Source organism: Ipomoea nil, unplaced genomic scaffold, assembly GCF_001879475.1.
Source record: "Ipomoea nil cultivar Tokyo-kokei standard unplaced genomic scaffold, Asagao_1.1 scaffold0894, whole genome shotgun sequence".
Classification (NCBI taxonomy): domain Eukaryota; kingdom Viridiplantae; phylum Streptophyta; class Magnoliopsida; order Solanales; family Convolvulaceae; genus Ipomoea; species Ipomoea nil.
The window spans coordinates 9,130-21,089 of NW_017617322.1; the positions used below are offsets into that span (position 1 = coordinate 9,130).

The 11,960-nt window shown below is 44.5% G+C and overlaps 1 protein-coding gene across 1 annotated transcript; it reads left to right on the forward strand.

The window, feature by feature from the left end:
• Positions 1-1,954: 1,954 nt before the first annotated feature.
• Positions 1,955-3,922, forward strand: LOC109179285 (transcription factor MYB90-like). Its single transcript, XM_019328791.1, has 4 exons — positions 1,955-2,289; positions 2,383-2,512; positions 2,978-3,527; positions 3,816-3,922. The coding sequence occupies exons 1-3, from the start codon at positions 2,157-2,159 to the stop codon at positions 3,522-3,524; spliced, it is 810 nt and encodes a 269-aa protein (XP_019184336.1). The 5' UTR covers positions 1,955-2,156; the 3' UTR covers positions 3,525-3,527; positions 3,816-3,922.
• The last annotated feature ends 8,038 nt before the right edge of the window (positions 3,923-11,960 follow it).

Genomic DNA, 11,960 nt, shown 5'->3' on the forward strand with positions numbered 1-11,960 from the left:
ATTTTTCTTGTAGTGAAATTGTTATATATCTAGACAAAAATATATCCTCTATACAAATAAATTAGGATAGCAATTGATTACTATAACTAAGTTGCTAGAGAACGAGCACATTTTCCCAATTTATAAAAATCTTAAACAATGATATATAAAATCTCTAAAGGTACATCACCACATGCGTACATCTACACATTAGCTATTAATTTGAGCAATTATTTGCTCGGCTTCAAGCAATGATAACATCAACAAACATAAACGATCCAAATCATATATTCAATTGCACTATATAATATTTGATTTTATAATTTAAATAATTGTATATCGATCCAAATATTCTTAACATATAACAAATCAACTCAGTGCATCGCATGGGTGAAAATACTAGTTTAATAAAATAACTTTCTCATTTCAAACTTTAAAAATACTATCTTACTAATTATTTATTAATTCTCAACTTTGTAGATCGTGGAGAATTGGTAGACTGAGCTACAATCAATAAGAGATTAATGAAGTTAGAGACGTATGAGCGAAGTTCTTAATTGGTGAATGGGTTAGTACATTACTTGATTAGTACGTTAAGTAATATAATTGATATTGATAATTTTAGATATAAATCGTATTATTAATTACTATGATACTATCAATTATGAGATTTATCATTTTTATTAATTGTGAGATTATAAATATTAAATTCTACATATATTGCTCGAAATCAAGGAATTTCTGACCACTTTTGGTGTCCGAAAAAATCTTTGTCGCTCTTTTCGACCACTGGACAAAGTGGTCGGAAATAGCATCCAAATTTTTAAAGTGGTCGAAAAAATTAGCTACTACAAAGATAGGTGAAAATTCCCAACTCAATTTAAAAAATTTAAACTGTCGAATTTTATTTTCCGACCACCTTTACTTTGAAATAGAGTCAGTAGCATTCAAAAAAAAAAAAAACAAACAAAAAAAGTAAAGGTGATCGGAAATTCTGACATATTCCCCCACAACAAAAAATTTTAAAAATGCACTTTTCGACCATATTTTTAGGTGGTTGGAAAATTAAAGATTTCCAGTAGTGATGTTTTGGTTGTGATATATATATATATATATATATATATATATATATATATATATATATATATTGAGCAGGTTTTGGGTATAAATTGACAAATAAAATGTAATATTTTAAAAATAAATATAACACATCAGTTTTTTTTGAGGTGGAATCGTTATAAAACAAATCTATATTTAAATACATACGACGGCGGTTAATTGTATAACTGATGTTGTGTGTATTTATTTTTTAAAAATTACCTTACCACGTCGGTTTTTAAAGTCAAAAACCGATGTGGTATATTATTGAAAAAAAATGTTTTAAAAAAATAAATCGATATAACCGACGTTGTAAATTTAATTTTTTTAAAAAATAAAAATATACGACATCGGTTATATAAAAAACCGACGTTGTATAGTTTTGTTTTTTAAAAAAAATAAATTTACAACTTCGGTTTTTATTTAATCGACGTCGTATGTTTACTGTACATCGTCTCTTTGAATAATGTCTCTTTTTAACCGACGTTAAAAGTTATTTATGTACTAGTGTTTGATGAGTTAGACCAAGAGGGCACTCACTCGGGTTCAATATCTTGTCTAATTATCTTATTAGCTTTAATTTAACTTTTTGTCCCAGATTGAAAAGTGGATGTGGAATTGCACTAGTGTATGTACCATTAAACTTAGCTTTTTAAATTATTTGAATGATATAGTACGGTATAGAGAATATTTTTGCAGAAGGGGGAGGAGACTCGTGGCAGACAAGATTTTGTCAAATTAACTCCTCACGACTTGGATGTTAATGTTTTTAACTTTACATTATAAACGTTATAAACATTATAATTAAAATGTAAAGGTCACTTTTTTTCTTTCCTCTCCGGGAAAGTAGACACACTCTTTTCCAGGAAAATAGACAAACTCAATCAATAATTCTGGGGATTATGTAATATTTTTCTGGTTATATATTACAGTTCTGGTAACTAGGTCCTAGTGCTGTGTTCTATTGCACTTGTCGAAGTTTCTGTTTTCATTTTTTCTGCATTTTGGCTCTAGCTAGCTACCCACTGCACGCAAAACAACGTAAGTACCCACTACGTAAGAATTTACGTCAGCCTGCCATGGTTAATTCTTCTGCAAGGTGGTCTCCGCGAGTGAGAAAGGGTGCTTGGTCGGAGGAAGAAGATGACCTTTTGAGGAAATGCATTCAGAAATTTGGTGAAGGAAAATGGCACCTAGTTCCCTTTAGAGCTGGTAAAGTAACTAATATATATAAGTATATAATGAATTAAACATTTCAAGAATTCGGTCCCTTCATGCATGTAGAAATATATATATGTATTGCAGGGTTGAATAGGTGCAGAAAAAGTTGCAGATTGAGATGGTTGAACTATCTCCATCCTGATATAAAGAGAGGCCATTTCAGTTTGGAAGAAGCTGATCTCATTCTACGCCTCCATAAGCTCTTAGGCAACAGGCAAGTTCGTTAACCGCTAATACAACCCACTACCGCTAAGCGCTGATAACCAAACAAGCCCAATATCTCTAAATTATAATTTATGTGCTTTCATAATATGTCAATTATCAATGTTACTTCTGAATTATTAGTAGTGTAAATGTTGCCCTCAATTCAGCACTGGAAATTATGGAATTTTCGACCACCTGAAAATAATTTTAAATCAAGTCGAAAGCAAAAAGTGGTCGGAAATAGCAACAAAGGTTTTTCCGGATGACAAAAGTGATGGGAACAAGGCTTTCGACTTGATTTAAGATCACTTTTAGGTGATCAGAAATTCTATAATTTTCAGTAATGATTTTTCAAAACAGAACATATATTATCCCTCCCATAATTGACATATTATGCAGGAACATAAATTACAATTTTCCCTCTGTATTAATTATTTGTTGTAATAAGCTAATAAGTATGCTTATATGTGGCTAGGTGGTCGCTTATTGCTGGCAGAATTCCGGGACGAACAGCAAACGATGTGAAGAATTACTGGCACAGCCATCTTAAGAAGAAGGTAGTTGGCATGCATATGGCTTCTTCTAATAGCAGCAGGCAAGATAATAATTGGGATGATGAGAAGGGCAAAGCCCCACAAATCAAGGAAAACATCCTCTTTAGGCCTCGACCTAGGAGATTCTTTAGGACCTCGTTGTCATCTCCGGCGTTGTCGACACTAACCGGAAAAGCTAAGGCTGTCGCCTATGATGCTCCTCCTCCTCCTCATCATCATCAACTCCAAGCACAGCCGGAAGCAACTTCGCCGCCGGCGGACTTGCTAATGGTATTTAATGTCCAACAAAACAATAACTCAATGGCGACTAATTTTCCGGCACAAACAACGGCGCCGCCGTCCCACGACGGCGTGAAGTGGTGGGATTTGCTCTACGACGACGATCACCAAGGACTAATTGATTGGACGACTGATGATGACTTTCCGATTGATGTGGACCTTTTAAAACTTTTAGACACAACCATTTAGAGCATCCACATCGGTGGATATTATGGAGATAATGTCAGATGAATTATCTCGGGTAGGAATAATAACAAGTGTGGGGTGGAGATATTTCTCTTGCAAATTCAAGGAGAATGCAGAAAAAGAAGAAAAAGAAAGAGAAGAGAAAGGAGGTTGCTATGCGCGTTTCGCGTCCCGCCCACACGAGCGGCGCGCCTGACTCTTTTTTTTTTTAATTTTTTTTTTTGTTTTTTAATTTTTGATTTTGATTTTTTTGTTTTTTTTTCCTCCCCTTCCCACATTCTCTCTCCTAATCACTTTTAAATCATACGTGTCACTATTCTCTTTGTATTTTATTAAGATGGTCGACACCCTTGTAATCTTTTCTCATTTTCAAAATGTGATATTACTAAATTTGCAATTAATCATTATTCGTTCTTTATATAATTCTCTTTCCTCCTTCAAAAATGATTCACTTTCATATGGCTAGCTTTATACAAAATTATTTCTTAGAATAAGGTTCAAATTGTCCACTAAAGATAACATGAAAATATAAATAGGTCACTGAACAAAAAAAAAAAAAAAGTACAATTAAGCCATTGAACACTCCAAATGTATGCAATTTCACGGGATAACAGGTTACCATCAATTTTAGCAGGTTACCTGCTTACGTGGCAGCTGAGTTGACATTTTTTATAATTTTTAAATAATTTTAATAATAAATTTTTTAAAAATAATTTTTTAAAAAAATTATTATTAAAATTTATTAAAAATATCAACGCAGCTGCCACGTAAGCAGGTAACCTGTTAAAATTAATGATAACTTGATATCAAGTGAAATTGCCTACATTTGAAATGTTCAGTGGCCTAATTATACTTTTTTTTTTATTCAGTGACTTAATTATATTTTTAGGTTACGTTCAGTGGTCAATTTAAACATTATTTCTTATTTCTTTAATCAATCAAAAAGTCCTAATAATAATATAATAATAATAATAATTTTAAAATTAAAAAGTGCCTTTGCAATTCTGACCGTAGAAATGCAAATTTGCTTAGGTCAGAATTGCAACAGCTAAAGACGTGGCCATTTGTTTAAAGAAGACAAAATTGCCACGTCATCTTGGCATCACTGCAAATTGCAGCGAAGCGAATGGCCTAATACGTGCTTTTCATTTTAACTCCAATTGTATTTTACTTTGTAATCAGGGACGGAGAATGGGAGCAGGGGCACCTACCCCCTCACCCCACCCACACCCCCACCCACACCCCCACCCATATATAATCTTTGTATGTATATATATGTATATATAGTACATGTTTTAGTATTAGTATAAAAAAACTATAAAATGTTAATGAGAGTGAGTTAGATTCGGTGGTAAAGCATATATTTAGCAATAGTGAGGTCAAGGGTTCAAATCTTTGTATCATATAGTTTTACAATTCTTTAATTATGTTTCAATTTTTGTTATGAATATTTTTATAAAGTTTCGATGTGTTTTATTTTTCGTCCATATCCAACAATATTTACAACCTATTTCTTAAGGAATTTATTTATTTATTTTTAAATTATCTCTTTTGTTTTAATGTTTCGCCTTTACTGGAAAAATTTTCTGAATCCGTCTGTACTGTTTCGCCCCCCTCAACCAAATTTCTGGCTCCGTCCCTGTTTGTAATGTACGAAAACAATTATGTTGTCATAAATTTAACTAAAATATTATAAAAATGAATAGTTATTAAAATGTATAATATAATATATAACAATATAGTTGGAATTTTTAGTATATTTGATCATGTATTTATTTTCATAGTAATAAAATATTAAAACTAAAATTTTGTATGGTTAATATAGTTCTTAATCATGTACATATTTAGATCAATTTATAAATGAATATACATAATTAAATTGATTTATTCTTAATTGTATTTTATATATATTATAATTTCAATAATATAAATAATTATGGGAATTATATTTAGAAATCAAAATATGTAAATTTTAAATTTTGTATGAATATATTTAGACCATAATCGGATGTATTTTCTTAAGTTTGTCACTAACAAAATGCTAAAATCATAATAAGTATATATTTTACATTTCACAGTATTACACTTTGAATATAAACACCATTTATGTAGAGATAAATTTCTATGTAGTAGTAATAATGCTAGAATTATTTTCAAAAGTTAGATGATGTAAAAAAAAAAAAAAAATTACATAAAGCAATGGTTCAATAGATATGTATTATAGTCACGTACAAATTGTGAATTTTACAAATATAAAAATTGTGTGTAAATAATCATTACTCGAAAAAAAAAAAAAGTTTTAAATAACAACGAAGTTTTAAATTGTATGTATTATCGCAGCGGTCCAAGCACCCGGTCACCCCAGGCACCTATCACCCAGGGGGAGGTCAACTCGCCTCGACCATCGGAGAGGCGGGGAGGAGGGGACTCCCGCCGAGGCCGCCAGTGCGACGGCGATGGAAGGGCACCAACCCAAACCAGGCCCGCCCTGGAGAGGTTGGGCGATCACGTGTTGGCCCGGGACAGGCTGGGTCCGAGGCCAGCCAACGGTTCCCGCGGCACCCAGCTCGTCGCGAACGGGAACGGTCCCAACGGGGCCCCCGCCCCCAGCATCCAACCGGCCGCCTCCACCAGGTCGGGGGAAGATCTGAGGGCCCAACTCACCAACCACCGTAGCAGTGGTGCACCGCCACCACCCCCTGTCGCCCCCGCTCCGGCTCGCGCACTCATCTAGGAGGGGGTGGCGGCCTTTGAACAAGCCTCCACGGCGCTGGCGCGCGTCGCGGCGGGCCTTCGGGCTGAGGAACAAGTCGACCTAGGCGCCACCCGAGGGCGCAGGCGTCACCTCCACCTCCTCCCACCCGGGGGCGCAGCGGTCCAAGCACCAGGCCACCCCAGGCACCTATCACCTAGGGGGAGGTCAACTCACCTCGACCATCGGAGAGGCGAGGAGGAGGGGACTCCCGCCGAGGCCGCCAGCGCGATGGCGATAGAAGGGCGCCAACCCAAATCAGGCCCGTCCTGGAGAGGTTGGGCGATCACGTGTCGGCCCGGGACAGGCTGGGTCCGAGGCCAGCCAACGGTTCCCGCGGCACCCAGATCGTCGCGAACGGGAACGGTCCCAACGGGCCCCCGCCCCCAGCATCCAACCGGCCGCCTCCACCAGGTCGGGGGAAGATCTGAGGGCCCAACTCACCAACCACCGTAGCAGTGGTGCACCGCCACCACCCCTGTCGCCCCGCTCTGGCTCGCGCACTCATCTAGGAGGGGGTGGCGGCCTTTGAACAAGCCTCCACGGCGCTGGCGCGCGTCGCGGCGGGCCTTCGGGCTGAGGAACAAGTCGACCTAGGCGCCACCCGAGGGGCGCAGGCGTCACCTCCACCTCCTCCCACCCGGGGGCGCAGCGGTCCAAGCACCAGGCCACCCCAGGCACCTATCACCTAGGGGGAGGTCAACTCGCCTCGACCATCGGAGAGGCGAGGAGGAGGGGACTCCCGCCGAGGCCGCCAGCGCGACGGCGATAGAAGGGCGCCAACCCAAATCAGGCCCGTCCTGGAGAGGTTGGGCGATCACGTGTCGGCCCGGGACAGGCTGGGTCCGAGGCCAGCCAACGGCCCACCGGCGGAGGAATCATGCTCCCGCCGGCCACTGCGACAAGAATCGGTCACTTGGAGGTCGCCGAGCCATGGGCCACGCACCCAGCCGCGACACGAGGCAGCCTCGCGTGGGTCCGCAGGGCGGGTCCCCCGACCCCACCCGCGACGTGAGCAGGCCTCCCGGGTCGAACGATCAGGTGAAACGGATGGTAGAGCTCCGAGCTCCCATCGGGAAGAGGTCGAGCAGCTACGGAGGAGGATGGACGAGCTCCAGAAGAAGATCGATGCGAGGGACGGGTCTCCGGAGCCCCAGGATGTGCTGGCCTCCCCATTCGCGAACACTATCATGGAGGAACCCTTACCTCGAGATTTTCGTTTTCCCACCATCAAGGTGTACTCGGGGGCCACGGACCCGCGGTTACACCTCAGCAGGTACAGGGCCGCCATGATGATCACCGGGGCTACTGACGCCATCCTATGTAGGGGGTTCTTCGCCACCCTGGATGGGCAGGCGCATGATTGGTTCGGATCCCTCCCGGCGGGGTCCATCTCCACCTTTGCGGACTTCACCCGGCAGTTCCTATCCCATTTTGGCACCAGCATACGGCGGAAGAAGCAAATTGCCGACCTGTGTGATTTGAAGCAGGGGAGCTCGGAATCACTAGCCGAGTACCTCAGCAAGTGGAAGAAAGAGGCCATGGGGTCGCCGACTTTGATGGAAAGTCGGCCATGGTGATTTTCCGAAACAACTTGAGGTCAGGCGCTTTTCACTAGGACCTCATCAGGTACCCCCCCAGGACTTATACCGACCTGATGGACAAGGCAGCAAGGTACGCTGACGCCGAGGCTGCCGAGAAGAGGAAGAAGGAGCAGGTGGAAGGAAGAGGTCGAAAAGACAAGGCACCCCAGGAGGAGCGCAAGGCGCCGCGGCCACACCGACGTGAGTACGCTGAGGGGCCCAGGCTGAACCCCACATGCTATCTCACCCCGCTAACACAACCTGTGGGTACCATCTTGGCGCACGCGGAGGACCAGGGAATCGTGGTATTCCCGAAGGAGGAGTGCTTGAAGAATATCGGCGAGGGGGACCCCAACAAGTACTGCAGGTTCCACCGGCAGAAGGGGCACGATACAGACGAATGCATCCTCCAAAAGAGACAAATCGAGGAGCTCATCCAAATGGGTTACCTCGGCCAATTCATTAAGAAGCCCGGCCAGGCGCAAGGCCAAGCGCAGGGCCAGAAGCAAGGCAATGTATGGAGGAAGGGGGGTGGCCAGGCGCCATCCACCTCGGCTCCCGTAAGAGGGACCACCACGACAACAGCTCCGAGGAGGAGGAGAAGACGACAGAGGACTCCCAGCCCCGAGGAAACGTACCATCTACGTCATTTTCGGGGGGCCAAGGGAGGGGACTCGCCAGCCGACGGAAGAGGTGGGCGAGAAGCTTGTACGTGGGGAAGGTCACACGAACACCCCACGAGAAGAAACCAAAGAGGGAGCCCATCACGTTCACCGACGCCGACCTACCTGACGGGCCCTCTCCCACCGGGACGCCTTGGTGGTCAAGCTGGACATCAACAACGTGGTGGTGCACCGGGTGCTCGTGGACACGGGTAGCTCGGTCAACGTCATGTACCACGACACAATACACCAAGCTGGGACTCTCAAGAGGGCAGCTGGAGCAGGTACGAACCCCCCTATCCGGGTTCACGGGGAACTCAATCGAGACAGAGGGATCGATCACTTTGGAGTGGAGATAGGCACCCCACCTCACACCAGGAGGTGGAGGTCGAGTTCGTAGTCGTCAAAATCAACTGCGGCCACAACATCATTCTCGGTCGACCCGCCCTAGAGGACTCAGGTGCGTGATTTCCATGGAGCACCTGTGCCTCAGATTCCCGACAGCGACCGGGGTCGGGGTCGCCCGAGGGGACCAAAAGGTGAGCCGCAGTTGCTACTTGAAGGCGTGCCGCCAAATTGGTCAAAAGGACCGCCAGGTCCACACCAGGACGGCCACGTAAGAGGTGGATCTTGGCATTGCTATTCTAGGAGGAGGACCGTTCCCCTCCCCCAATAATGTCTTAGTGAACGACAATAAGCGGAATAAAGTTTCATGTCACGAAACACGTTGTGAGTAGGACCCTTGTTACGAAGTTGGTTCTCCAAAAAAAAAAATGAAAAAAAAAATATAAAAAAAATAAAAATCATGAAACAAATGGGGAACGAGTGCTCACTCTTGACTTCCCCCACGGACCCTAAGGGGGCACGAGGTCCGACCTCGCGTACCAACCCCGACGGAGGACGCACCCTAAGGGGGCACGAGGGCCGACCTCACGTACCAACCCCAACGGAAGAGCCCGGTGGCACAGTCCGAAAGGACTTTGCCCGAGCGGCTAACGCGCACCCTAAGGGGGCACGAGGTTTAACCTCACGTACCAACCCCGACGGAGGAGCCCGGTGGCTTGGTCCGACAGGACTGGGCCCAAGCGGTTAGGCGCACCCTAAGGGGCACGAGGTCCGACCTCGCGTACCAACCCCGACGGAAGAGCCCGGTGGCGTAGTCCGGAAGGACTTAGCTCGAGCGGCTGAGGTACCCTAAGGGGGCACGAGGCCGGACCTCGCGTACCAACCCGACGGAGGAGCCCGAGTGCCTAGCTTGAACGAGCAAGGATGGAGCGGCTATCGCACCTAAGGGGGCATGAGGCCGGACCTCGCGTACCAACCCCGACGTAGGAGCACGAGTGCTTAGGCTCGAAAAAAAAAAATCAGGGGCGGTTTGGAGGACCTCGGCCCTAGGCCGAGGTCGAGGCCGGCCCTAGGCCCGAGGTCGAGGCCGGCCCGACTCGGCGTGGCAGGTCGGCACGCGAGGTCGGCCGACCCCAGGGTCGCACGGCCTCGGCAGGCGAGGTCGTGCGACCTCGGCACCGGAGGTCGGCGCGACCTCGCGCGCGGAGGATGGCGCGACCCGGCAGAGGGGGACGACCGTCGCCGAGCCGACCCCGGCGTGGCTTGAGCCCAGGGACCACGAAGGCGCGGCCTGCAGGCCACCCCCGTGGCAGCGTCACGGCGACGCCACCGCGCCGGCGCCGTGACGGAGTGACATGGCAGAGATGCGGCGGTGCGTATGTGTCCTAAGCAGATGAAGGAGTCATGTTCCGGATGGAGTTCTCATCGTTATCACAAGAAGTGCATTTTTTAGGCTGGGACGCGGACATCTCGGGGTCGGCATTTTGGGGGTCGGCCGGAGCATCTACTCTCCTTCACTGACGATTACTCGCAGCTCGCAGAGTGGGGGACTGATGACGGATATATTGGAAATCGACCAGAAACGACCCGAGGGCGCGAAGCAAGAACGGGTCCCGGGGCGGCGCCACGTACCCCGCCCCGGCCGAGGCCTCGCCACGTGGCCCCGCCCCGCACGGGCCACGTTGGAGGCCGGCCGCCTCTCCAGGAGGCCTGGCCTGCCTCTCCAGGAGGCCGGGCCGACCTCCACATGGCCCGACCTAGGCCCATGATGAGCTCGGCCTGGCCCCCGCAGCGCGGCCCGGTCGCGAGACCAGGCGCGGTCAACTCCAGATCCAACTACCCCCCGTTTTAGGGGGAGGCGGTTGGGGGCTTAGCTTGTATAAAAGCCCCCCTCCTTGTCCTAACAAGGACATGCTATCAACGATCTACATTTCCTACATACTTTGTCCTAAAATACTACTGTGATAGCCAGTTCTACGGCGTATAATACAATCTACAGTCTCACGGCCTTTGATATATCCTTCGTACCATTTGTTTGTTATTCGTATTCTTATTCGGATTAGTTAAGTCGGACCGCCCGGTTTAATTAAATCCATCAGCATGAAAGCTCATAGATAAACTAATGTTAATTACAATATTTCGTTTGTATCTCTCATATTAACATAGTGAATTGTCAAACACAAAACTATATACAATATGTACATACTTTTCTTCTATAAAATACCTTTGGAATATGTGTTGAATTAGTTATACACTTCTATAACAATTTTGGTGGTATACCTAAAAGATAGTTGTAGGTTTTTGATGCGTAGTGGAATAAAATATTTTTCAAGAGTAAAACCAAGGTAAAGATTTGGCAAAGTGCATGAAAATAAATGACAGAGAATTTTATAGTGGTTCAAATAATGTGATGTTATCCTTCTACTCCACTCTTCTCACAAATTTATGTCACTCACAAATTTATATCATCACAAACTTTACAGTCATGATTGAGTCAAACAAGTGTTTGATCACAAAGTCTGCATGAGTTTGCTTATGTATTCACAAGAGACCCATGTTACTCTACCTAAATCTACCACAAAGGTAGATATCTATGCAAATTAAACACAAAGGTTGAAAACTCCTCCAACTACAAGACTTAGAAACTAGATCTTTTATGTTCTTGAAGTCTCTTCAAAAACTATATGATTGACGTTTGTAGCTTTTTGAATGCTTGAAAACTCTATGTAATCTCTTATATTTTCTGTTCTCTTCTTTGAGAATTCCATCTATTTATAGATGTGCTTCGAATTTTTTCATTGGAGAAAAAATTTTGATTCTCTAACTTAGCAATAAAATAATATTCCTAGATTTGACAAGTGTAGGTTGCATCCAATAATTCTTGCAATTTGTCCTTAAAATTCAGCTTTATCTGACTTCCATGACTCTTTATTGAAAATGCATGTATCCACATTGGATAATGTGCCAACGCTCAAGTAGTATGGATCTAGCAAAGAATGTTGATCAAGAAGTTATGCTGCTTATCGTCATTCTGTCATAAGCTTTGTTGCTTACCTCTAAGACTTGTTCTTGGCCTTGAAAAGTCTTATTGTTACTC

Coding starts and splice junctions, on each gene's coding strand:
- LOC109179285 (XM_019328791.1), top strand. CDS start 2,157: ATGGTTAATTCTTCTGCAAGGTGGTCTCCGCGAGTGAGAAAGGGTGCT. Junction 2,290..2,382: donor CCTAGTTCCCTTTAGAGCTG/GTAAAGTAACTA, acceptor TATGTATTGCAG/GGTTGAATAGGTGCAGAAAA. Junction 2,513..2,977: donor CATAAGCTCTTAGGCAACAG/GCAAGTTCGTTA, acceptor ATATGTGGCTAG/GTGGTCGCTTATTGCTGGCA.